Source organism: Protopterus annectens, chromosome 14.part0 (genome assembly GCF_019279795.1).
Source record: "Protopterus annectens isolate FY-2018-M chromosome 14.part0, PAN1.0, whole genome shotgun sequence".
In the NCBI taxonomy this organism is placed as follows: Eukaryota; Metazoa; Chordata; order Ceratodontiformes; family Protopteridae; genus Protopterus; species Protopterus annectens.
This window is the reverse complement of record NC_056748.1, coordinates 533,832,933-533,860,734: the sequence shown is the minus strand read 5'-3', so window position 1 is coordinate 533,860,734 and position 27,802 is coordinate 533,832,933. Positions and strand designations below refer to the sequence as shown.

The following is a 27,802-nucleotide window of genomic DNA, read 5'->3' as shown; positions in this document are numbered from 1 at the left end:
TGCTGGCCTTGTGGAGGCATGTCAAAGAACAGGCATTTCTCCTTATCAGGGTCATAGACTCTCTCTCTAAGGTGATGCAAAGCCCATGTCACCACCCAGGGAGGATTCGGCTACATCTGAAAAAATGCTCGTATGGCTAGGAAGATGGCAGCTGCAATCTGCTTTTGCTTAACAGGGAATCAAAGGGCTGGGAACAACTCCTTCCTGTGTGGAACAAATGAGCAGTTAGCTAAAGGTGAGCTGGTCATCAGCAGGCAGCGAGGCACAAAAAAAGTACAATTCAAAAACAAGTGAAGAGGGAGAACATTTCTTATACTAAGCAGTATATGGTCCTTATTCAATTTGCTGCATTGTCTTTGATGTCCTTCAAGAATGCAACTGCAGTCATAACATGTGGGTTGTCCTGCCTCAGGCAGCCCTCGGTCGGCCGGATTCCAAAGTCTGGGTCCAACGTCGGCTGATGTCGCATTTCTCTCCGACGTCAGAGCGGCTGGAGTACATAAGCATCAGCCGACGCCATTTTCTTCAGTCTTTCTTGCCGCGCGGTGCCCGAAGCAGAAGCAGTTCGCAAGTGCCGGTCAGTCAGCTCCTGTATTCTACGATACTGAAGTCTCCATTGGGGACCTTTTCTTGCCTCAGCCGATGTCAGGAATTACTGAAAAATTAACAATTGTCTTTTTGTGGTAAACAAATACCTCATAAGGATTTCCAATCTTACTGCCTCCCTTGCCTGGGCCCAGACCACGGCGCCTCGGCCTGTGTAGCCTGTGCTCGCTTCAACAAGCGCACTCTCAGGCGCCGGGCGGAGTTCACTGAAAATTTTTCGATAAATTTGCTCACACCATGCCGTCGGATCTTCCGACATCGCAAACTCCCAAAGCGAAAAGACCGGGACCGACATCCTCGGCGCGTCTACCACCGACTCCACGCCAAAATCTAGCGAGTGCTCCGGTTCCCTCTGAGATGGTCTCTCCACCGCTCGAACCGAAGACACCGCATTACCGATTCCGATTCCAGATATTACTCCGCCAGTTATAGACTTTCCTCCGGATACGAAACCGAGGAAATGCCCGAGACCATTGCTGTAGACAAGGTCACTCCTGCACGTGGAGCTGCCAGGCCTCCTATGGCCATGTCTATTAAGGCCTACACTAGGGCTAAGGCAGCCAGCAAAACTAAGCATATTGCTTCCAAATCCTTACCTCAGCCGACTCCGGAGACACAAATTATGTCCATGGCTGCTGATTTAATTTCCATGATCAGAGGGTCACAGGCCCATCCTGAGAGAGCATCCCAGCCTCCTCCTGATAAAAGGCCCCGGGTTAAACCCTCTGACCCTTCTCCTTCAGATGAAGATTCTGAGGGCTCTGTCCACTCTGATAGCCAGGAAGAGCTCTTCCAGACCTATGAGGACTCGGATGCAGAAGATTCCATACCTTCGGTCTCCCCTCCTGAGGATATTTCTTTTGGGGAAGTTCTGCACACCCTACACCATGAGGGAACATTTCAAGTGGCAGGGTCAGGAATATTCTGATTCTAGGAAACGCCTTAGGACTTTCCTTAAGAAGCCTCAGCACAGGCCCTTAGCTATTCCTCCTGTACTTGATGTTCTGGATGATTTGTATTCTGATTCTAGTGCTACCCCTGATTCTCTTCCTCCTGCTCCAGCCAAGCCAGACGGGTATTACAGGGTCCCAGAAACTCATTCCCATTTATTCAGGGCCCATACTGCTGATTTGGAAACTATTTCACAGGGGCCTAAAGGAGTTTCAACCTCCACCTCAAAAAATCCTTTGCCCTCCAACAGGGAAGCAAGGTCATTAGAGAGATGGGGTAAAAAGGTTTACACATCCACTACCTTATCTATGAGAGCTTTAAATTGCCTTTTTCATATGTTCCAATATCAGGATTATCTCTTAGAAGATTTACAAAAAACATTAGCTTCTCCTGATCCTTTAGACAGGAAGACTTTGCAGGAAGCTGTACATAACACTCAGCAAGTAAGCAATCACTTCCTGCAGTGTGGATATGATGCACTGGAAGCTTCATGTAGGGCAGCTATGACAGGGGCAGTGATGTGTAGACATGCTTGGTTAAAAGATCAACCTCTATCAGATCATGTAAAAGCAAAACTTCTGGATGCACCTTTTTAAAAGAACAAGCTTTTTGGTGCAAATGCTAAGGATGTGTTAAAGACCATCGAAGAAAAAGCAAAATCAGTTCAGACTGTGAAAGATTTCCTTCAGGTTCAACCCCCCAGATTCAGTAGGAATTGGCCTTCAAAACACTGGTCCTTTCCTAATCCAGAAAAGTTTCAAAGGGGTAAGAACAGACGTGGCCGAGGAAGAGGCCAATACAATGGCAGCCAGGAAACCAAAGAAGTGACGCAGGGGTTTCACCTGCCCAACAACCACAAACTCAATGACTTTCCTCTACTACCGCCTACCAGGGAACAACTAGAAGCTCCCTTGGAAATTATCTCTGTTTGCAGAAAACTGGCACAGACTGACAAAGGACAAATGGATTTTGGACATTATAGACCGAGGGTACAGGTTTCATTTTCATACCTTACCAAGAAAACAAGGCATGCCAAATCTACCACAACATCAAAGGGCAGAGGCTATCAAGCAAATCACTCTGCTGACTCGAATGAAAGCAATAGAAAGAGTTCCACAACAAGAACAGGGGTTTTACTCAAGACTGTTCCTTGTTCCAAGAAAAGAATCTCAATGGAGACCAATACTGGACTTGTCCGCATTAAACACCTTTCTCATAGTACCAAAGTTCAAAATGCTGACTCTACAGCAACTCCTTCCCATGCTGGGCAAGGAGTCGTGGCTGATTACTCTGGACCTCAAGGAGGCATACCTGCATGTCCCTATCAGACACAGCTGCAGAAGATACCTCAGATTTCTTGCAGGGCCAGAGCATTATCAATTCTCAGCATTGCCATTTGGCTTATCTACTGCCCAGAGTATTTACAAAATGCCTGGCTTCAGTAATTGCTCATTGCAGGCTCCAGGGTATACAAATTTACCCGTACCTGGACAACTGCCTCATACAAGCGGACGACAAATTGATGTTGACAAAAAACCTGGATTATGTCATACGATTACTTCAAGCTCTGGGATACACAGTCAACTTCCAAAAGTCAAGACTGCAGCCATCCCAGCAAATAATCTTCTTAGGAGCCAAACTAGACACAGCCTCTCAGATGGCTTACCTGACAGAAGACAAGCAAGAGAAGTTAACTCAATACTTCAAAGGTTTAGCAAAACTCACCCAGATGACTGCAAGGAGATTCCTACAGGCCCTGGGTTACATGGCATCCTGCATTCTACTGGTTCCATTAGCAAAACTACACATGAGAAAGCTTCAGTGGTACCTAAAAAGCATTTGGTCTCAACACAGCAACAACTTGGAGACAATCATACCACTCATTCCATGCCTACAAAAGGAATTCCTATGGTGGGCCTCGGTGAGCCAGGAAAACACAGGTATGTCATTCAAAAAAACACAGATAACACAGACCATGACTACAGACGCCTCAGACCTTGGATGGGTGGCGGACATGGAAGGCAGGTGTATACAAGGACAATGGTCTCCAAAGGAAACACATCTGCATATAAACCAAAAGGAAATGCTGGCAGTAATGCATGCTATCGAGGCTTTTCAACACCAACTCCAGCAAGGCCATTTAATGATACAGACAGACAACACCACTGTGATGTGGTACATAAACAAGCAGGGGGGCACCCACTCTTACCCCCTTTGCAGACTGACAATGCAGCTTTGGGAGAAGTCACTGAGTCTAAACATCCAGTTACGATCCCAGTTTGTTCCAGGAAAAGACAATGTGTTGGCGGACAGCCTAAGCAGGAATTTCACAGATCCACACGAGTGGAGGTTACATCCGAAGGCTTTCAGACAACTCACCTCGACATGGGGCAAGCCAGAAGTGGACCTATTTGCCTCTCACCTCAATCATCTTCTACCAAAATTTTGCATAAGGACATACCATCCAAAGGCTTGGAAAATAGATGCCCTTTCATTCAACTGGAACTCCCTAGCAATCTATCCATTCCCACCTCTGCCACTGATGACCTCAGTATTACTAAAGATCAAAGCAGAGAAGCGCAAGGGAATCATAATAGCTCCGGATTGGCCAAGGCAACACTGGTACCCACTACTACGGAGCATATGTCACACCAGGAGGTGGGCCCTCCCTCAGTGGCCTCTACTTTTGACTCAACACAATTTCGAAACACTGCATCCAAACCTTCAGACACTGCAGCTAACAGCCTGGGAGATCCCATAAATAACTTCAGCTTATCTCTCTCCAAGGAAGTTCAGCGGATACTAACAGAGGCTCTAAGACCATCCACCAGAAAGGTTTACTTAGCAAAGTGGAAAAGATTCAGCAATTGGAATACCAGCAAGGGACATGATGCATCATTACTGAACATCCCACTCATCTTGGAATATTTGGCAGATATGTTACAGAGCGGCCTCTCATATTCTTCAATAAAGATACATGCATCTGCTATTTCAGCTAGATACAACACTGATCCTCCTGTTTTCTCTCACCCTTACTAAGACAATTCCTCAGGGAATCAAGAACATTAAGCCACCAAGAAAGGCCCCAGTGCCAGCCTGGGACCTCAATTTTGTCTTAGAAAAACTGACTCTACCTCCTTTTGAGCCAGCAGCTTCAGTTGACTTGCAATTTCTCTCATGGAAAACAGCTTTCCTGTTGGCAATTACCTCAGCAAGAAGGGTTTCGGAGCTACAGGCCCTAATGGCAGTACCACCCTTTATTATTTTCCACAGAGACAGGGTTTCATTAAGGACCAACCCTACTTTTATGCCAAAGGTGGTATCTAGGGTTTCTCTAAATCAAGCCATTCATCTGCCTGCTTTCTTCCCCAATCCTGAGAATAAGGGGGAAAGACTTTTGCATACTTTGGACATTCATAGACAACTTCGATACTACCTGGACAGAACCAAGGCAAGTAGGAAGTCTGAACAGCTTTTTGTAGCTTACGCCCCTGCAGTCCAAGGAAAAGCAATTTCAAAACAGACTATTTCGAAATGGATTGGACATTGCATCAGATTCTGTTATTCCTTTCATGGGAAGACTGTTCCAGCCTATGTCAGACCACATTCCACCAGAGCTACAGCCACCTCTACAGCATTTTTAAGAGGGGTGCCTACAAAGGACATTCTAGAAGCTGCTACATGGAGCTCCGTGCATACATTCTCCAAACACTACAATCTCCCTCTATATTCCAGATCCAGAGCAGGCTTTGCTTCGGCAGTCCTGCAGGGTTTGATTGCCACACCATCTCTTTCCTAGAGCATACCTCCTCCCCAGCTAAGCTATGGTATTCTACCCACATGTTATGACTGCAGTTGCATTCTTGAAGGACATAGTACAGTTTTGTACCTACCATAAATGTAGATGTCCGATAGACATGCAACTGCAGTCGGTTTTCCTCCCTCCATACCCCTCTATGCCCAAGGTCCACTCCTATCCCCTTACTCTTAGCTGGGGATATCTGTTATGGTGTATTTGTTTTATTGCTCATGTATTTGTTTGGAATCCTGTTTTGTCTTCCAATTTGATTACAGCCTTCCTTGGAGGGCACCTGGCATCTGGGGCAAGAAACACTGAAGAAAATGGCGTCGGCTGATGCTTATGTACTCCAGCCGCTCTGACGTCGGAGAGAAATGCGACATCAGCCGACGTCGGACCCAGACTTTGGAATCCGGCCGACCGAGGGCTGCCTGAGGCAGGACAACCCACATGTTATGACTGCAGTTGCATGTCTATCGGACATCTACATTTATGGTAGGTACAAAACTGTACTTTATCACAACTTCAGAACATTAAAAATAGCTTGTTGTAATTGATTTTTTTTCTTTTATGTTATTTCTACTATTGTAGGTAATATTTAGTCTGTAATTGCTCTAGCTGTATTTTTACTTATGACATTTTTCAACTCTGGTAATTATTTTCATTTTGTACTATGCTAATAAACTGGAAGTATGCATGGGGTATATGACACAAGTCTGTTCACCAGACTTAGTCTGCAAAATTGTACCAAACATGTTGCATGTATCCATTTTTTGTTGGCATTTTCAAACAAAAGAGAAGACAATTATCTGCAGGCTTTTTCTCTCAACAGTGTAGAGTGTCCATTTGCCTTAGAAAAGACCAAGTAAGCCTTGCTTGGTCATTCTGAAATTTATTTTAGTCATGCAAGACTATGGTCTCATGCATGGAGAAAGTGAATGTTTGGAGAAATTTAGTACGTAATATACAGGTATCAGTATGCTTTAAAGGTCCATATAAAGCTAAAGCTACCTTTCATGTTCTGGTAGAGTTTCATATTTCATACTACCAAAGAAATTTGGTATTGTATAGGATGCTAGTCAAATATCAAAATTTGTTACAGTAACCATCTTTGTAGAAAATAGTACAGTTGTGAATAAGTACACTTAAGAGTAAGCCTTCAAGGAGCAGTCATTGAAATTTTACATAAATGTTTCTACCTTCCATCAAAGAAATTGTATGTATTTTATCTTAATATTAAACTATGCATAAAATCTATCACTGTGATCACTCTGGAATTATAGAATTACTCCCTATGAAGATCTGTGAGCAGTTTGAATAGTGGAATTAATGTCCTAGTGGGGCTGCCCATATATGGTAATCTTGTCCATCATGCATCTCTGAAACACCGATGTGAGACTACTGTCACATTTCATTTGCATACAGAATCCGCTAATTAAAAAAATAAAACCTCACCAGGATGGAGTAAGTTGGGCAGGACTTAACTCTGATGATAAGATTTACTGTTGCACTGATTTCTTCTAAAAAGATCTACTACTGTGCCAAATACACTTATTTATTTTATTTATTTATCCTTTGTTGACTGGGCTAATTTCACTAGGCTAGTATCCTCTTTTCAGGATGAACCTGGGGTGGTATTTATACTACTAGGGGGAATTTGGCCAGGGCATCAGGGAACTTCCTGTACTCTTTTCGATAGGTGCTGTGGGAATCATTACATCCACCTGAAGTACCACCAACTCAAGCAGATGGGGCCTCAGTTTAATGTCTCGTTCAAATAATTGCATACTCAGGAGTGCAGTACCCCCCTTGTGCTGCACTGCAGTGAAAGCAGTCGATCTACTTGGTGTGGGAATAGAACCCACAGCCTGCTGCACCAAAGGTGAGTGTGCTGCCTGTTGCACCATTGACTCTACTACTAACACACAACTGTAGTTTACCAGCATGTGAGGGAGGCATGAGGATTGCCTCCCCTGCAAAAACTGTGCTACTTTATTGGCTAAAAATGAAAATAATAGTGCATGTAAAGTATTTGTATCCTGTATTGTATTACATAGCAGAAAAACGTGCAGCATGCATAAATCCTCTCTTCCACACAGCTGTAGTTTACAGTAAGAATAACTTTTTCACATCTGGCTTGAGTTCTAATATATACATAAAGTATTCAGTAAAACTTCATACATTTTGTTAAATTGTATTCTGTAGCATATTAGAGACTGTGATAGGAGCTCCTTTTTCCTATTTTTCCAACCTTGTCAGCTGTTTGCTTCCTCACCCCTTTCATTGCCACTCTATCTCCTTCAAAGGCCATGCCCAACTTTATCAAGTTCTTTCTCACATAGTCCATCCATTTCTTGTCTGGATGTCCTCATCTCTTCTTTCCTTCTTCCTGTCTGTCCCAGATCTGCTTTTATTATATTGTCTTCTACTTTACTGCACATGTAATGGAACCAGTCCTTGACCCTCTTTGTAGTTGGGACCATGCTTGCTTCAGCTCTGGTGTCCTTCTGTTTTTCATCTGGCCTGTAGTGTGCATCTTGTTATCTGTCTCATGGGACTTCATGGTTCCATAATGGGTAAGGTCTTTGCTTCACAGTCCCAGGGACTGGGATCCAATTCTGAATTCTGTTTACTGTCTGTATGAAGATTGCATAGTCTCCTTGCGTTTTTGTAAGATTCCTCCCAGAAGTGTGCTTGCATTTCCTTTTCAAGGGTGTAAGGTTCTGGGTTTCAACTCGGTCCTCCCAAAGGGGCTTGAGAGTCTGCTAGCAGAATGCAGACAAAATGTCCGGAGTCATGGGCAACAACACAGACTCTAGAATATTTGTGTAGACCAACTTCTTTAGGCATCAGCTGTGGAGCACAGTATCTTCTAGAAAGAACACTGACCATAAGCTGGGTGTCGCTTCAGGGTTAACCGCTTGGCACTGTAAAAAAAAAAAAAAAAAAAAAAAAAATTGATTCTAGGCCATTTGATTATGATGGAAAAAAATAGCATGTTTATTCATATTATGCATTTAAGTTAAGTTGAATTAAACTGTTCTACATTTGAATAACACCCATTCATTTATATTGTAGAGAAATTCTGTGCTCCTATAACATTCTGGTAGAAAAAAACTGATTTAAATTGCACCTGTTAAGTTGAGGTTTACAGGGTGATTTTACCACTCATTTGCATTTTCAGGGATTTACAAATTGGAGAGCCAAAATTCTGATATGCACCCACCCCTTCATAGCATGTTAGTGACAAAGATCATCATAGTGCACTACGCAGCAAATGAATGTAAAAACCTGAAGGCTTAATGCATTTTCAACCACTTTTCAGAACATTTTGTAGACTTTTGTGACAGGACTGCATTATTGGAATCTGTTTATTCCCAGTGGCTACTCAAAAATGGGGTAATTTTTTCACATCAAGTAAACAATGTCACTTCTGAGGGAAAAAATAGTTTATTTGGATATACCTGTAGCTCAGGACATAGCAAGATGGTCACCTCTACAGTTAGCTGAGATAGGTTGAGGCATGAGTTGGTCATATTGAAGAAGGGACATAGGAGGTTTACAATACTAATGGAATTATAGGAAAGCAGTAGTTTAGGACCCATGCTAGCTACTGCCTACAGAAACACATGGCTTCTCCTGTTTTGTTTCTGTTTGGAAAGTGGTTTTCTTTATCTTGGTTTCATCTAAGAATTCTTAATTTCCTTGTCCATTGTGAAAGCATTACAAATCTGTAGCTATTGATTTTTGACATTTCTAAGTGCAGCCAACAAGATCTAGCTTTGTGTCAAGAGTTTACTAAAGTTCTGGTGGTGCAAATGTTGTTGTGCAGTGCTATAATGAAAGCATTGACTTTTCACGTAGTTGTGAATGAAACGTCAGGCTTTGGAAAGTTGCTTTTGATGTTGACTCAGAGATTGCATAAGCTTGGAAAAAAAGATGCTTTCCTTGAGGGTGTGCAACTTTAGAATTAGAATAGTTAAATAAGGGGAGGATACAGGATAGCTTGTTAATGGCCTCACTTTTTGGTGTGTTTCTTGTTATAACTGTTTGGGACCAATTCTAACTTTCAGACTTCATCTACGATTTCGTGGACATCAGCACTTTGATTGACTTAATGCCAGAGATTCAGTTGCAAATACAGATTTCCAATATGCTCACTTAAACCTAATTTAAATGCATAAAGTTATATAGACAGTGGGGATTTGTGAAGTACATTTATCCCCAAACATAATTTATGTCTAGACCTAATGCATGTCCTTGCTTGTTCATGCACTGTTTGTTTAGTCATGTGCTGGAAATAGAAAACTGGTTGCTATCAAAATAGCTTCATATAGCCCCATTCCATTTCTAAACCATGATTATAAAGTATTTGTCTGAAATGACTAAAAGAATGGCAAAAGTGATGTCAAAATTGATAGATATGGACCAGTGTGGTTTTGTGGAGGGGGAGGCAAAACAGGGGTTTTATGAGTAGTGCAATGGAAGTATTTGCATTTCCTGATACCTTCTAATTAACCTTATTATTGCATGTGAGGGATTGGAGGCAAACATTAAAGTGAGAGAGTTCCTCTCTGATAAGTCGACTGAACAGAGGAACCAGGCAGGGGTGACACCTTTCCCTTTGTTGTTTACATTGTTTAGAAACACTGGTAAAGAAAATATAATTGGCAAGGTGTTCAAGAAAAGTTGTCTTTATTTGCATGTGATATTTTGTACCTGATGGAACCAGAAAAGGACATTTCAGTATTATAGAACATTCTGAGACACTTCAAAGTTTTTTTCAGGATATAAAAATAATGAAGATAAAACAAAGGCTATACATATAAGCTATGTAGCCACAGATGAATTGGTCCAGTAATACCCATATTTATGGGGTTATGATAAAATGAAATATTTAGGAGTATGGATTAAAAAGGATGTGATTATGGCAGCTAAGGATAGGTGAGAAGAGATGAGACAAAAGATAATGCAAGAACTGAGGAACTGGAAGCTCTTGCCTATGGCTATGGATATCAAGATGCAAGCAGTAAAATGTTTTTAGTCCCATTGGTTTTATACATAGGTTAAGCATATTTTTATCAATCAGAGGAGAAGGTTTGGACAGTAATTAATTTGGGTGTGGAAGAGGGCAAGAGTCCAGTGGGATAAGTTGATCCTCCCAACAGAACCAGGAGGTTTAGGACTACCTAATTTGAAGAGATATTTTAGAGCTACGCAATTAAGGGTCTTATGCTTAAACTAAGCAGAAAGTTATAATTCAAAGTGGAAAGGGATGATGAAGCAGAGGACTAATTCAAGACATAAAGAATGGAATTTTGGATGCAGATTCTTAAGGAGAATAACAGTCATACAGAATATTACACTCATAAAGTAGTAGAAAGTATATTAAAAATTAGTCTAGCACGGGAGTAGAAACAGGTGCCAGCCAATAGGGATGAAAGCAATTATGGGTACAGGGAGTACACAGGAGGGTGCTGGAATTTAGAGAAAGTTAGCAAAGGATCCAAGATGTCAGGAACAAATAATTAGAGAAGTAAAGGTAATAGAATGGGAAGAGGCCAAGAAGACATTTGGACTGCAGGCTAGAGACTGCCTCCCTATATAGGATTGATATGAGTGTAGGCAAAGACAAAGGGATAGGAGAATTCTAAATAAAAGACCTGCACTGCTAGAGTTTTTAATTGAATATAGAATAGAAGCTGTTAAAGGTATATTTAGTAGGACGTATAAATATTGCACAATAACTATAGGAATCAATCAAAAGAGGTCAGAAAAGATTGGGTAGAGAAATTAGATACTCAATTCACAAAGAAACAATGGGAAGACATGTATGCCTTCAAAATATGCAATAAGCTCTAGAAGATTAGGATCTTTTCCTGGAAATATTTGCATAGATAATTTTATACCCCAAGCAGTGAATTTTTCCTCTGGTAGATGGCAAGTGTTGGAGACATAATGAGGGAAGAAAGAGGTAACTGTTGGCTGACTAAAATTCCCCCCAGAATACTCTGTCAGGAATACTGGGCAAGTAAATGATTGCAACTAAGGAAATTATTTTTTTTTTTTTGAGCTGGGATACAGGATCTGAATTACCTAGACAAAGTAAGGCTTTGTTGCATTTAATTCTAGTGGCTGCCAAAAAAGCAAGCCCTAGAAAATGGAAATTAAAATCTAGACCAACTATACTTGAAGTAGTGAATATTGTAACACAGATAAAAGAACAGGAAGTAGAATCTTCAGAAAAGGGTAGGAGTAAATTACATAAAAAATGGAAATTGTGGAAACAGTTGTTCTTCTTTTGGCATTTTCTGGTTAGGGGTTGCCACAGCGTAACTCCGGTCCGCTAATGATTGGCAGTAGATTTACGGTGCCGAGATGCCAACCTTCAACGAAGGCACGCCCATTCATGCATGACAGTGCATGCCGAAAAATGCTTTGGAAGAGGAATGAGGTTTAAAGGCAGGAACGGAGTAATTTGTGATATTCCTTTTAATAGAAGATGTATAACATTATATGTGATGTGTAATGTTTGTAAATGTGAACTTGTTAATATGGTTTGATTACTTTTGTATAATTTTAAGTTTGCCTGTTTCACAGGTGATTAGCATAAAGTTGCATGTGTGAGAATGTTACATTTTTTATCATCATTGTGTCATGTGCAGTGTTCTCTCATTTGTTCTTTCGTATTTTCTTAGGGTATGATGATTTGTCAGTGTAGAGTGGCACTCTGTACATATAAAGTGATAGTAGGTTGTTAAACACAGCTTAAAAATACCTAAAGGGCACAAAACATCTGTTCCACAATATTACAGCAAAACAGTTATTTTTGAATTTATTATCTGACCATATACTTATATACTTAATTAATTATTAATCTTGGGGGGGATTTATTTTATACATCTGTACTGGACCATTTCAAGAAGCTTTGGGCAATAAAGTGATAGTAGGTTGTGTTTTCCATTATTAATGTAAGTTGTGTCGTGTTTCATAGGTCCCATCACACCTCAGGGCACAGGGTTTTTGGCTGTACAGTCCTTAGCTGGCACAACCGTAAGTTTTTTTGCCATATTTTTGCCACAGTTTTGTTATTGTACAGAATCTGAAAACATTGCCTGTGTTTAAGGTCCTTTTGTGAGTTAACTTTTCTCCTGTAGTGACTGTAGTAAACTTATTTGACTAAAAATAAAAATGTTCCTGTTGTGAATTTTTAGATAAGCACTTCTGACAGAAAGTGCAATGTAGCCTTTACCATGTACTAACTTTTCTTGTATACATGAGAATGATTGACTGTTGTTCATCCCAGCCAGTGCATATGTTTCCATCTTTGCTGCTGAAATGTGAAGGGAAAGTTCATATCTGAAAGTGTTAGCTGGATGATTTGCACTTGAGTCATGAAAGTTTGTGATGAAATGTAAAAGACCTAGGCACTGCTTTGTCCCGTAGGTTTAGAACTGTAATGTTGTCCTTTCCTAAGCAATCGGTGTGCTGTTTAGCTGACACCATGTGTTTTGTTCCACCGTTTCACTTCGCACTTGTGTAGTTCAAACCTGTTTACCCACCCTGTCTCTGATTCACTGACTGCTGCTGGTGTTCTGGGTCTGAATTTCATCTCTCCTTAATTCAGAGGGACAACACTTATCCTTGATTTACCTGTTACTGTAGTTTTAAATTATTTGTGCGTAAATCTGAATGAAAGTTTTTAATTTACACTGATGACTGTGGGTAGTATGGTGGTTAAACGCTCTGTCTTACAGCTCTGGAGTTCAGTCCTCACCTCTTCGCTTTCTTTGTAGTGTGTGTATGATCCTGTGTGTGTATGATCCTATTCATCCCATATGATGAGTCTTCAGGCCACTTGTTGAATATAAGTCAACAAAACTAGTGCTCCAGCCTCAATCTCCTTTAATGTTTTCCTCCCAAATTGCATCCATGCCACTAATTATCTCACATCTCATTTGTTACCTGTGTGATTGGATGCAGGTCTTGCCAAAGCAAGCTAAGTGCTCCACTTCAATAATTATTTTTCATTTTTTGAGACAGATTTTCTTATCACAGTTGTTAACCATCTCATCTACTAATTGTTTAATTTACCCTGTTTTTTAATATTTGTTTCACTTATAGCTTATTAGTGTTACATGGCACTTGGCCTAATAACACTCATTGTTAGCTATTAGTTTAACTGTTAGTCATTTAAAAAAGACAGCTAGAGATAGAGAAACAAAGTAGTTTCTCTTTTTTTTTTTTCTTTCAGGTATGTTTTTGCATAGTTTTTGTATTCTTGTTTGTTGGCTGTGCTGGCTACAGGTCCCCATTCTTCACAATGAAAATGGAAAAGAGCTTTAGAAGATGTTCCAAGTGTGGTCACAAATCCCCTCCCAGAATGCATGTGGGTTGTGTGTGTAGGTGGAGCATTTGTCAGACTGCTTTGTTTATAAGGCCTTCAGTCCCTGTGCATTATCTGACCAAAGAAAGTTTTAAAGGGTTTGCTACCTCCTGAGCTTGACACAGATCTAGACTAGAAGGATAAAATTGAGGACAAAAATCAAGTATAAGGAGAAGATAAAGTATCCAAGAAACAGAAAAAGTAATGAAGTGTATGCTTCATTTGATCCAGAGGTGACTAGATTGGGGTCTACCTCCTTTCTGACTCCGACCAAACCTTCTACTTCAACTTCGACACCAAAAGCCTTTAGTAATTCCCAATAAAGTTATGTAAGTGAATGATTAGTAGGACTTCTTTTGAGAGGGAACTCTCTTTTTTACTCTACCTCCATGTATGTTGTTGCACTCCAAGTCCTTCTGAAGTACAGATTGGGAGTTCTTGATGAGGCCATTCTTAAAGGCCCAGATTGAGATGGGTGTCCTTCCCATATCCCTGTATCTTGAGAGCTGATTGGGCCGCCTGTTCCTTGTCCATTTTTGCTCCTTCACCAGTCCATGCTTCAGAGCCAGTGACCCTGAAGCAGATGCTTCAGTCAAAGCCTGCTCCCTTTGGGTCAGCTAGTCCATCTATTTAGGCTCCAGGGATTCCACATCTGATGCACTTGTAGACAAGGCCTTCAGAGTCAAGTTGGTCTTGGGACCATCCTCGGAGCCATCTCATATGGCTCCCTTTTCAGTGTGTCATACTTCAGCCTTGGAGATGTCTGTGCTGAACCCCTCCTTTGAGGCCTTTGATACTGTCCTCAGGGCTGCTTTCATCAGTGCTAACCTTTTCTTCCTTGGGGATAGCAGGCCAGGCTGTTGATGAATGCTACTCAGATCCAGCAGACATTCAGACTACTTTCAAGGTCATGGGATTATAGCTTCAGAAAGGTCACAGTGCATGCAATTCTTGCCTTCAGAGAAACAGTTGGGTGTGTTCTGTAGATCTCCAGGATACTTAACTCAAGATATCGAAAGCATCCATGAGATAGCTACACTTCCGTGTAGGTGGCAGTCAGTTTCAGTTCAATTTCCTTGTCCTTTGGCCTCATCACAGCCCTACAGGTGTATTCATCAACTGCATGGCTGTGGTAGCAACCCATCTGCAACTCACAGTGATTTTCATGTTTCCATATCCAGATGACTGTCTCCTTGTGGCCACAAGTGCTTTTTGCTCAAAGCCAGAGACCACTTGCTGCAACACTCCCTGTCCTTGGGCATTTCTGTAAACTATGAAAAATTTAAACTTTCAACCATCTGAAGCAATTCAGTTCATAAGATGCTATCTGGAAGCAGCATTGTATGTAGTAACACTTTCTTTGGAAAGAATCCAAATCTTAGAGCTCAGTGTAGATTCTTTTCTAATTCAGTTCTCCAGCAGTAATCCTAGTTCTGAGTCCTGGTTATCATGGCTTTCTGTAGTCATGTCATGTCTTCCTATAGTCTCAAGGTGCAGTTTGCCCAGTTTCATATGAAAATTCTTCAGAGGCTTCTCAGTATGATAGCCCCCCCCACCCCTTTTTATTTATTTAGGAAGACTGTTTGGTATGCAGTCTCCCATTGCAGTGGTAACCGCAGGCACTTCCTCTCTGAGGTGGGGGTAGTATTTTCAAGGGAAAATGTTCCAAGGTATTGAAAATCAACAAGAGACCAACCTTCATATAAATATTTTGGAGATGACCACAGTCCTTTCATTGCAAGGACTACAGGACTTCTTACCTCAAGTGGTGATTTTATTATAGACAGGCAGCACAACTATCATTACAGAATATCAACAAACAAAGGAGGAGCCATATCTCATCACTTATGCTGAGAAGCCATGAAAATATGACAGTAGATGATTGCTTCACATCAGTTATTCCTAGGTGGACCCGGTTGCCTTGCCAACAGGTTCACCAGATCAACTCAGATGTCTCACTTGGGGTCTCTCAATCCAGTAGTTGCTCAGTGCATTTTTGACCTCTGGGACCAGCCTTGCTGTGACCCCTTTGCCCCTCCGGTCCAATACAAAGTACAGCAGCTTTTTCGCCCTGATTCCCCCAAAGGGAAAGTCAGAAAGAGACAGTTCTTTTTGGGTTCTTTTATGCCTTTCCTCCCTTTTCTTTCATGTTAAGGTTCATGCAGAAAGAAACAAGATGGAAAGCCCTCATAATCTCCATTGCACCATATGGCCTCGGCAAATTTGGTTCTCCCTGCTGAAGCTTCACATCAGGAAGCCCCCATGGCTTTTGGATCTCAAGAAGGGTCTTCTCTTTCACCCTTCCAGTTCACCTCACCCAAATGTACACCACCTGAAGTTAACTGCTTGGTGTTTGACCATTAGTGGAAATGGAGAAACCATTTCTTGTCTAGCAAAATTGTTCATGTCCTTTTTGCGTCACAGAAGTCTACAAAAAAAAAATTACCGTAGCATAAGGAAGCATTTCTCTATTTGAGCAGCATCTCAGGGAAAAGACCCTTCTAATGCCTCTGTCTCAGACATACATGAGATATACTGCTGACGTGTTTGATTCAGGTTCCAGTTTCTCTATCAGATAAAGTTCAGTTAGCTACCATATCAGATTGTCACAAACGTGTAGGTAGGTTCCCACTCTGTCTTCTCACAAGTTATGTAAAGTCTTTATAAAGTGAACATGTGTCATCTGTCTTCCAGTCAGAGAAATCATCCCTTCTTGGAACCTTAATTTTGTTTTGGAAGCATTCACTAATGCTCTGTGTAAACTGCCCCATTCCAGTTCCTTTCCTAGAAGACTGTTTTTCTGGTTGCAGTATTTTTAGTTGTAAGAGTTTGCATTACAAGCTTTATCCTCTTTTCCACTGTACTTGGCCACAAAGAGAGGATATAACTGCGCACAAATCCAGTCTTTATTCCTTAGGTGGTATCCAAATCAAATTAAAGCTATCCCATTTAACTGTATGTTTTTCTGAAACATTCCAACAAGGTGGAATATATTGTCTATACCGTAGGTGTTTATGGATAGTGAAGATTTTATGTTCACAGAACTAAATCATTCAGAAAGGATTCCAAACTTTGTTACATTTGTTTACCGGGCAAGTCCGACTGGACAACATGTCCATTTTTAGCGGAGGCCCGGGGAGAAAAGCTCCAAGACTTAAAAGAATTAAAACTTAATTTTACAAAAGAGAAGCTAACAAGTTTAACATTACGTAATATTTTGTAAGAGAAGCAATAAAAAGTTACATTTCATTTTGTGACAAAAAAAATGTTACAGTTGGAGTATTAGGATAGACAAAAGACAGACTAGTAGCTAAGGCTACTATTGAGGAGAAGAAACAGTTGTATAGGTACTTCTATTCTAACTGGTTACTTTAGTGCAGGTTTTACCAGGTGCATGGCTATGAGATTGTTAAGAGATGTGTAGAGGGAGAGGAGAGGGAACTAGAAGTAAATATGTTTGATAAGTATGTAGTGAGGTTCCAGGGATGGAGCTAGAAGGAATTTTAGTTAAACTAAATATGATAGCAGAAGAGAATAGAAATATTAACTTTTGTAAAGTATTTGTCTGGTATGGTACGAGTTAGATGGTGTTATGGTTATTTTTAATTTAGTAGTTTTTTTTATCCTGGGGGTTCAGTACATGGGCCATATCCATGAGGCAGAGTTGCTCTGTATTAGAATTGGTTTTGATGTGTAATGGAAGACTATTGGCGATGTAACATGAGTAGAGGGCATCTCCAATGTGATTTTTTGCTTTTTGCCAATTCTAGTAGTCCCTTATTGCTAGAACAAAGACAACATTCACTGGAATAATTTGTTAGTACGTTCTTTAGGGCTGGAGTTATTTCAGGCTGGTTTATAATATGGTGACCATTTTGAGCTGATTGTATTTTAGCAGTGAGGGGAATTCAAGCCATGAAAGTTTTCTAAGAGAGTGGCAGTAGTGGGATCTATAGTTGCCACCTGTTGCGAATTTTGCTGTTTTATTGTAACAGGTTTCTAGTTTTGTCATATCAGCCTTTCTAATGTTGGTAAGGATTGGGGATACGTAACGTAAGGTTGAGGTAAGGTGAGTTCCAGCAATGGTAACTGTGGTGTCTGCTGTGAGATGATGTTTACTCTAGATTCACCCTAGTTTTTATGTACTTTTTTAATGGACTGTGAGATATGAGCATCAAATAGCAAATTCTGGTCAGTTGTAACCCCTAATAGCTTAGTACTGGGAACTGGAGTTATAATGGTATTATTGGCCGAGATAATTATGAATGCTGGAGGGGTGTCAGGGGCACTAGTAGGATGAAATAGGATTAATTGTGTTTTTTTTTTCGAATTCAAAATTAGTTGGGTATTACTTAGCCAAGCTTCAATAGATGCAAATGACTGTTGGGTAATTTGTTGTAGTTGTTGGAGGGTAGGACCAGCACATATAAGGGTTGAATCGTCTGCATATTGTATGAGTGTGTAATCTTTTGTACTTGTATGAAGTTTTAGTGACGATTGTGAAGAAGAGTGAGCCAAGGATAGAACCTTATGGGACTCCTAATGTTGCAGGAAGAAGAGGGGAGAAATTTTGTTGCCATAATACTGCTTGTTGACAGCCATCCAGATAGTCTTTAAACCAGGCTAGTGCTGTCTGGCTAAGGCTTAAATCAGCTGTGGCATTCAAGAGTTTGGAATAGGATAGTGTCAAATGCCTTTGACAGATCCAGAAGAGTTGAGGAGACTAGATATGGAGATTGATTGAGTATGTTTTAAAGGATGTATTGTGTTTTAGGAATTCCATGTATTATTAAGCCTGTCTATGTTAAATCAGGAACACTGAGTGAAAAGTTTTGAGCAGCTTTTTTAGAGGAAAAAAAAAAAAAAAAGCAAAATAAATAAAATAAATAAAATAAAAAATACAACTTTACATAAAGAAAAAATGGGGCTTTATCGAAAAATGGGTACAGAAAAAATACACACACACCCTTACTTAAATATACCAACTCTGGCACCACTACAGTGATGAAAATATGTAAATAATGTGGAAGTACTTTCTTTTACCAAAATGATGAAATACTAATTTTGCTAATAATAAATTTATTTTCCTGTATTCAAGTTCAATCAAGGGGATTATAAAAGGATATTATATAATGGAGCCTATTCCCTGGCTATAATAGTTTTTTAGGTATAAGATGGGATATTAGATGACCTGTGTAATATATAATATCTATGGGGATATTTTTGTGATATAATGGGTGTATATGAAATGCCTTTTATATTTTTTTTGAATTTGGTTTAGTTTGGTTTTAGTGATTTTTGAAAGTTTTTGTTAGAATAGTTGTCTGTCTGTAGGTCTAGTCTATGTTGTGTTCTGATGGCTACTTCCTTCTCCTTTTTTCTATTTTTTCTTTATATAAAGCTTATTCTACTAGGTCTGTCACCACTTGTACAACCTTCTTTAGAAATTCCTCAGTTGATGAAATTGGTTCTGTAACATCTTGGTCATCTTTGCCAGACATTATAAACTGGATATGATTTTGAACATCTCATGGCTGTATGGTATGATTATGTGAAATGTAAGGAATGGTGGGACTGTTCTGGATCACAAGTGGGGTGGTTGTGGTTTTGGAGAGGCATAGTGGTATGTTGGGTTGACTGTGACATGCATTATGTATATTGGCTCATTAGCTAGTTTCAAGAAGAAAAATCTGGGATGGAGGAGATCTCATTAGCACTCCTCACTGTGGGCTGGATGGTGGATGGGAAATAAATAATACACCTGGGCTCACTTCTGTGGGCCTTACATAAGCAGGGGCCTTTGAATCTAAACTTGCTTAACCCAATAACCTACCTTTAACCCTATGAACCTTTGAACAAATACCTACAATTGAACCTTTGATTGAAGGGTCATGAATAACAATTTCATGAGAAGGGTCATGTTGTTATTTTTTTTTTTTTTCCTCCATCATACTTTTTTTTTTCTCCGCACATCATCATACAGGGACAGGCTAAATCATACCATCATGATGTCATTTGTCTGTGTGCCCAATACATTAGATGTTTGCCATACCACCTTTAAAAATTCCTGCATTTTATGTCCAGACTTTTTTTGTCTTTTTTTTTCCTTTGGTTTAAAGTTAAATGAGAGAAAGAATGAAGGTGGCTGTTTACACTTACTGTGGGTGTGCTAGGGCGTGCAGCTCGGAGGTCAGGCCAGCTCTCTGGGTAGTGTTCACTTGTGGTCCATCTGTTTGTTCCTGTGTGTTTCTTTGGGTGGGGTGGAAAGCCAGAGGAGCACCCCATCTCATGGGGGTTCCCCAGACAATAATCATTTTTTTTTCCATTGCCTGGTCAACTGGCTACTTTATCTGTTCCTTGATTTTACCAAAATGATCCCTCTGAGTTATCCATTCATTAATTGTTAGTGTACATATGCCTTCGGATGATGCTTCTTGGCATTTCCCTTGACTCATTAGATGTTATGCAAAGTATATATTTAATGTCCTTTTCATTCTTCCGCACCAGTGGGTTCAGATCCGATCTGTGGGTCCCTGCTCGGCCAAATACACAAGACTTCAGATCCAGCTCTTTAGCTTTTTCTGCTAGCCATAATGCTGTATTCTATCCCTGACACCTCAGATCTGGTTTGCCACCATTGTGGTTAGATGTAGGTTCTGCTCTTGAGCATTGTAAGCAGCTTTTTTGATGTGTGCTAATTTATTTAGGTAAATCTTTAGAATCTTTCTAAAATCTTGTAGTTTTTTACCTCTATCCTGTCTGTTTGTCGCAGGGCGTTAGGATTTTTTCCTGTATTCTCAACAGTCTACTCAGCTTTGACTAGTCTTTGTACCTTTGGTTTTACTTTTTTTCTTGTGTTTTAGATGTTCCTGGTATACCATACCTGATATCTTTTTCTTTCCGTCTTAGGCTGTTTTTTTCTATTATTAAACACAGTTACAAGTAGTTGCTTATACTACTGCTGCTGTTTCTCCCTTATCTCTGTGGTGTTCTCCTTGGCTATATCGGAGAAACCAGCTGGATTTAAAAAGTGCACTTCTTGTGGGCAGAAAATCCCAAACTCAAGATACCCACAAGAAGTTTGTGTATTGCCTAGGTCCTGAGCATCTTGACACAGCTTGTCCCATTTGCGACACCTTTAATCCTCAGGGCATTACCAGACGGGCACAATACATTGACTTTTAAAAGGGTTGCTGCCTGCTACTTCTGGAGCTCAAATGCTGTCAAAAACATCCAAATCAGTTTTTTCAGACAGGAAGAGATCTCAGAAGTCCCCAAGAGCTTCTTCGGAACTGCTGGACAAGATTAGAAAAAATTCAGATTCGACCACCTCTGATCCAAAGCCTTCATTGGATCTGAAAGGTTAGTCTCCTGTTGTCATTTCACCCTTGTCATCTACTTCAAGTCACAGAAAAGCCATACACCAGAGTACACACTTAAAACTTGTCACCTTCTCTGCCAACTCATTTTTTCAGACTCTGAAGAAACACTTAGACCCTCATTCACAGCATCTTCCAGATCTTCTAGGAGTTTATCAGAGGTGGATGTGGATAGAATGATGTGGAAATGTCTCAGGGCTCAGATCCAGATGGGGATCCTGCCAGCTCTGCCCCTACTGGATCCGTGAGTGCACCTGCTGAGTTCATTCTCTCTCTTTCTCCCATCCAACCAGTGGTTTGAGTCTCGGGATGCGAGATCCGCAAGAGGTTCAGTGTCGGATCCAAGGAAAGTATCTTTTTCAATTGTGACAGAGTCCCTGACCAGTTCTGCTCAGACACCCTCAGAACCGAGAGGTCAGTGCCAGGTCCGAGGAGTTGAGCTCTGTTATGAATTTTTTGGATTCATCCCTTCCTCTCAGAGTTTTTTCTCCAGACAGCTTGGATCCAATTCTTCCCTTGAGACCCTGATCTAGGTGCTGCCCCAAACTCCTTTCTTCGAAAGCCTTGGCTTTGAGGAGTGGGGAGAGGATTCTCCTGGTCCTTCAGTGTTCAGGGTGATAGAAAGAGCCTCCTGTCTGTGCAGGGACCCATCCTGTCTTGTCTTGGATATTACTCATCTTTGATTCCGAGCTCTGAGCCCATCATATCTATTACACAGGAATAGCCAGTTCCGGGAAGTCTCCAGACAGTTCCTGTAGAGGAATTTTCCCCCTCTTCTGCTCTCTCTCCTGAACACTGCTTGGAGGAGGTTCCTGTGAAGAGGACATGCAAGTGGAGGCACATAGACTCTCTCATGGAGCTCGTCACAGAAGATGCTGATTTTGATGAGGGAGATTGATACCTTGATGAGGGAGATTGATCCCTCGGATTGCCAAACAATGACATCTCCTTTAGAGATATCCTCGACATCTTCAACAAAAGGGTGGCTGGTCTTCCCAAGCTCCTTCTCCTGAAGAATCCGTGTTTCTGGAAGCATTTGGTTCTGGATAATCTACGTCTTGAGTGACACCCCCCCCCCAGGCAGATGACTTGATTGACTTGGTTTCCCACTGGGCTTGGATAAAACCGGAAGCTGTCAGACCTGTTCCCAAGCACCCAGACAAATTTTTTGTCCCTCCTGCTGATAGACTGGACTGAAGCAAGGGAGTCCCAGTTGATGCTGTGGTGCTGGCAGCCAACAGGAAGGAGCTAGCTAAGCAGAGCTCTTCTGTCCATCCAATGAACAGGGAGGCCAGAGCGATGGACAGATTTGAAAAATTGAGTGTTCACCTCAGCTACGTTCACTCTGAGGTTGTTAAACTAGTTGGCACACTTCACTCAGCTACAGAGAGATCTGACTAAGGAATTATTCAACACTCTCTCGGAGTCCATGTCTGCAGAGGATTTCAAAATGCCTTCCTCTTAAATGGCCACTCTGCTGTCGTTTGTAGTGCATTGATGAGGCTGATCTCCCATACATCAGAAGGGACCTCACAAGCAGCTGGTTCAGGTGTAGCCACAAGGAGACATGCATGGATCTGGGTATGCAGTTTTGCAGAGCCCTTCAAGGCGTCCTTTGTCAATGTCCACTTTGATGGCATTTCCTTGTTTAGATCATCAGTTAGACACACTTACCCACAGCAAAAAAAGATGGAGAAGACTGTCTGCTGCAGAAATCAGGTTTTGTACCCTCAGTGGATCTTCTGTAGAAACCAACAAGTTGGTAAGATGTGCTTCAGAAAATCTCAGGGACCTTTCCAGGGTTTGCGCGGGAATAATTCCTCTAAAGGCAGGAGGACATTTTAATGGAAGACATCATTCTAGAGGCAGAGGTGGCGCACAGAACCAGAGCTTTAGAGATTCTTTTTCTGATAGGCCCCATCAGCAATACTGAAGTACTGCCCGACTGTTCAACTTTGGAGGCAGCTGGGGGTTGTTTCTCTTTGCACCTAGATGCCTGGAGAGATCACAAATAATTCACGAGTGCTAAGAATCCTATCCAGAGGTTACTGTGTACCATTTTCCCTTCCTCTTCCTATCCAGAAGAGGAAACTTCCCTGTGTTCCACCCAGCACAAGAAATACAAAAGCTGTTACAGAAAAGAGTCATCCAGCAAGCCTGAGCAGAGAGGATTCAGAACTTACTCATGCTTTTTAGTGCCAGAGAAAATTAGTCCATTCTGCCTCTTCTGCACAAGAACAATTAGATGTGCTGTATAGATCTCCAGGATGTGTACTGTCACATAGAAATAAACAGGCAATCCAGGAAACCTCTCTGCTTTTGGCTGGGAGCCCATCATTTCTGATTCAGAGCACTGCCCTTTGGACTCGCCATAGTCCCCAAGTACATGTATTTACAAATACCTGGCAGTCCTGGCAGCTCATTTGAGCCCCAAGGGATTCCAAGTGTTTCCATATCTCGACAATTAGCTCCTCACCGCCTCATCTCAGTATCAACTTTTACAAGCCAGGGTCTACTTGCTCCAGGTTCCCAGTACTTTAGGCATCTCAATAAACCATGCCATGTCAAACCTGGTCCTGGTAGAGACCCTGAAATTCATAGGGACTCTCTTGGATATTACAGCTCAGGTGGTGTCCTCTTTATCTCTCCATCACATCACATCTTTGAGACATCAGGTTCAGTCTATACCATCTCACTGGTCTCCTCTAGCAAGACTAGTATTACAGGCTCTGGGGTCACGTTAGCTGCCATACATCTAGTCCCTCTCGCACGATTCTTTAAGCAAATCTTTCAGTGGACCTTACTGGTACAAGTGATCCATGCTTTATCAGCCCCTGTCATTTCCCATAGGACTCACTGCAATCTGCAAATGTCATGTTCATTGATGGATTCAGTCCATTGTCTTATTTCTGGGCAGACTGTTCAGCCTTCTGTCCCCATTTGCCACAGTGACCATGGATGCTTCCCAACTGGGGTGGGGGGGACATTTCTTGGGAATGATAGTCCAAGGCACATGGTCCCCTCTGGAGTCCAAGTTGCATATCAGTGTCCTAGAGATGGGAGCAGTCCTTCTAGCGTTGCAAGCATTTCAAGGCATTCTTCCTGTAGGGACTATTGCAATTCAAACAGATTGCATAACAGCAGTCGGGTACTTCAACAAGCAAGGAGGAACCCGATCTTATCCACTGTGCAGAGGCCATGAAGGTTGGGAATGGGCAATCGCTTCAGACCACTTTCTCATTGCAATGCACATCCCGGGGAAAACCAATGCATTAGCAGACAGGATCAGTAGAACATTCTGATGCCTCACAAGTGGTCTATCAGTCAGTCAGCAGGAAATATGATCTGCAGCCTCTGGGGCCAGCCGTGCTGCGACCTGTTTGCCTCACCCCTCAGTAACAAGTGCATCAGGTACTTCTCTTTGATCCCCCGTCCAGGAGATTCACCGAAAGATGCTCTGATGCATGATTGGCCCCTGGGTCTCCTGTATGCCTACCCTCCTTTTCCTCTGATTCCAGAGTTCTTACAGAAAGCAAGCAGGCTGAAGAGTACAGTCATCCTCGTTGCCCCCTTCTGGGCTCAATGGATATGGTTCCCCTTCCTCCATGTATAGTGGAACCCACTCAGGATCTCCTTTCTCCTCCATTGTGAATTCAACACCCCAATCTCCACCCCCTTAAGCTAATTGTATGGTTTCTACACTTCCAGTAGCAGTTAGACAGTCCAGGCTTTATTCCCCAGTCCATGAGATTGTTGGCCTCCCAGAACCCTGAGGCTTCTGCCAAGAAGGTCTACACAAGTAAATGAAAAAGATTTTCTATTTGGGCCTCCAAACAGAATATTGACCCTTTCTCAGCACCATCTTCAGCCATTCTTCTCTTTCAAACAACTGTGGAGCTAGTTTTTCTACAATTAAGCCTCAGTTGGCAGCAATTTCTAATTTCCTTTATGGAAAGTTATTTTCTCTCGCTTCGTCCAGATTGTGTAGAGCTTTTATGAAGGGCGTCTTTCTCCTGAGACCCCCAGTAAAGGACCCTTCTCCTTGGCACCTTACTGTGGTCCTTCAGGGATTAACTCAGAAACCATTTGGACCGTCAGACAAATGTGATTGAAGTTTCTTTCATGGATAACTGTCTTCTTAGTAGCTATCACTTCAGTAAAAAGAATTTCTGAGCTCCTGACTCTTAACAGCTAAGCCTGTTTGCATTATTTTTCATAAGGACAGGATGTCTGTATGGACCAACTGTTCCTTTCTTCCTAAAGTGGTGACAGAAAGTAACATTAACCAATCCATACAATTACCAGTCTTTTTCCAAATTTACGAATAAAGGAAAATACATGCTTTATCTCCTTGATGTGCACAGACAGTTTTGTTTTTATCTTCACTGGACAAAGCAGTTGAGGAAATCTGAACAGCTGTTGGTATCCTTTTCCCCTAACCACTTGGGTCAAGCAGTATTGTATTGGTTCATAGGATGATACTAGGCTATTTGCCCGGATGCCATTATAAGCCTAGCCAAGAATTTCACCCATGTTCCCACAAAGTCAGCACCTGTTTCTCCACTCCAGCAGGGACACAGGTAGGATCCCAGGGGTCTATTTTCTGTTACCCATCCAGTTGTCCAGGTTCCTCGTAGAGAGCTAGAAAGGTACTGTGCTTGACATTGAGAGGGAGTCTGTTCCACAGATGGATGAGTCTTTAGGACACAAATTTACCCCGCCAGCAAGTTCTATTAATGTCACAGACCAGGTTGAGACCTTGTGTGCAGGTTGCGTGAGTGGAGTTTGACTTATGGATATGCAGCATCTCCATCAAGGCTGAGTCTGAGATGGCCTTGTATGCCAGACACAGGTCACCTCTGAGCAGTCTGTATACGACTGTGTAGAGGGACAGGGCTATCAGTATAGGATAAGTGTTTGAAACCCTGGATTTTCTTGGTCAGGAACCTCTGTGGTTTCTCCATCTGCTGCATGTGCTTGGCAAAGTACATGCCGAAGGGGCATTGTACTCGAAAATGAGTCTTATAAGGGAGGAGTACAGGGATGTTATGACCTCCTTGTTCCTGGGTGAAATACCCTTCTTTACAAGGTGGTCCATGTAGAAAACCTTCTGTATAACAGAGGCAACATGGTGGTCAAAAGTCAGGTTGCTATCAATCTGGGTGCCCAAGTCCCTTATAACTGATTGCGTGTTTAGTACGGTGTTATTAATGTGATAATTAGTGGGGATGCATTTTCCACAAAAAGGATAATGATGCATTTCTTGGCATTCAGTTTGAGGCCATGCTTCAGGCACCAGTCATTAGTTTGGATAATGCCCTCTTGGAGGACGTTCACATCACCAGGGGAATTTAAGACTGTGCCAAGCTTGCAGTCATCTGCAAACTTGGTCAGACACAGACCACTGGTTTTGGCTTGCACCTCAGAAAAGTATATCTCAAATAGTAGATACACCCAAGCCCGATCCTTAGGGTATACTGCTTGTTACGGACCTACTACTAGAGGTGACTTCCCCTATTTTGACTGAGTGGGTTCTGTCAGTGAGCCAGTTAGCTACCCATCTGGTAACATACATGTTGATGCCTAGCTGGGAGAGTTCATCTATTATGCCCGAGTGGGGAGTAGTGTCGAAGGCTTTGGCTAGGTCAGGTTAGGTGGTGTGCGCTGTCTTCCCCTCTTCCATGGCTTTGACTGTTTCGAAGAAGTCGACCAAGTTTAACAGGCATTATCTCCCTTTGACAAAACCAAATTGGCAACCTTCAAACGTTTAACCCCACACAGTGTCCTTGTTTATAAGGTCCATGATGATACATTCCATGGCCTTCCAGATCAGGCTAGTTAGGCTGTGATGGGCCTTTAATTGCCTAGGTCAGTGGATGATCCACCTTTGTGTAGCAGGATGACAGTGGCTGTCCTCTGTTCGGCTGGGATAAAGCCGGTGCTCAGGCTTTGTTTGAACAGAATGCCTAATGGAGCTGAGAGCTTATGCCTGATTTCATGTAGGATACAGCCAGGGATGTTATCTGGTCCCATGGAGACTGTATTTTTTGCCTTTGAGAGGGCATTGAAGACCTGCTCCTTGGTGATGAGGGGGGGGGGCAGGTCCTGGGGATGTCCTGGTTTACTGATGGGGGGACAGGGGGCTTGAAGTTTTCACTGAACTTGTCTGCCAGCGGGTTGGCTGTATGTATGGCGTTTGTGTATGTGGTGTTATTGACCACCAGTTCAGAGCAGATTTGGGTGTTACCTTTGAGATTGCAGACATATGTGAAGAAGGCCTTGTGATTGTCCTTAGTGGATGTGGCCAATTTGGACTCGAAATTAGCCTTAGAGGATTTCACCAGTGACCTTATTTGCTTGCTCAGGCAAAGGAGAGAGTGCTTCCAACTTGGCACCTGCTCCTTCTTGGTCCTGGACATGAATCTTTTCTTTTTATTATAGAGTTTATTTATTGCTGCTGTCCAGCAGACAGGTTTACTTTTCCTTGAGAAAGACTATTTGGTCCTGTCAGGTATTGCAGAGTCCATACAGCTATGTAGGTGCTCATATAGTTTTTTCGTCTCAAATTACACTAGCCAAATGGATTACTGATTTGCATTTCATTGGTTTATTCTCAGAAATGACTAGATTTGCCACAGCCTCGTAGAGTTCACTCCACTCTGTCTGTGGCTGCTTCACATG

General features: G+C 41.9%; 1 protein-coding gene across 1 annotated transcript in view; it reads left to right on the top strand.

Moving 5' to 3' along the window:
• The window catches only part of BMS1 (BMS1 ribosome biogenesis factor), a gene marked incomplete in the record, with an annotated part of 1,196,647 nt that overhangs the window by 921,585 nt on the left and 247,260 nt on the right, over positions 1-27,802 (top strand). The window contains 1 exon segment of the mRNA XM_044056283.1: positions 12,351-12,409. Coding sequence (XP_043912218.1) covers positions 12,351-12,409 — 59 coding nt within the window.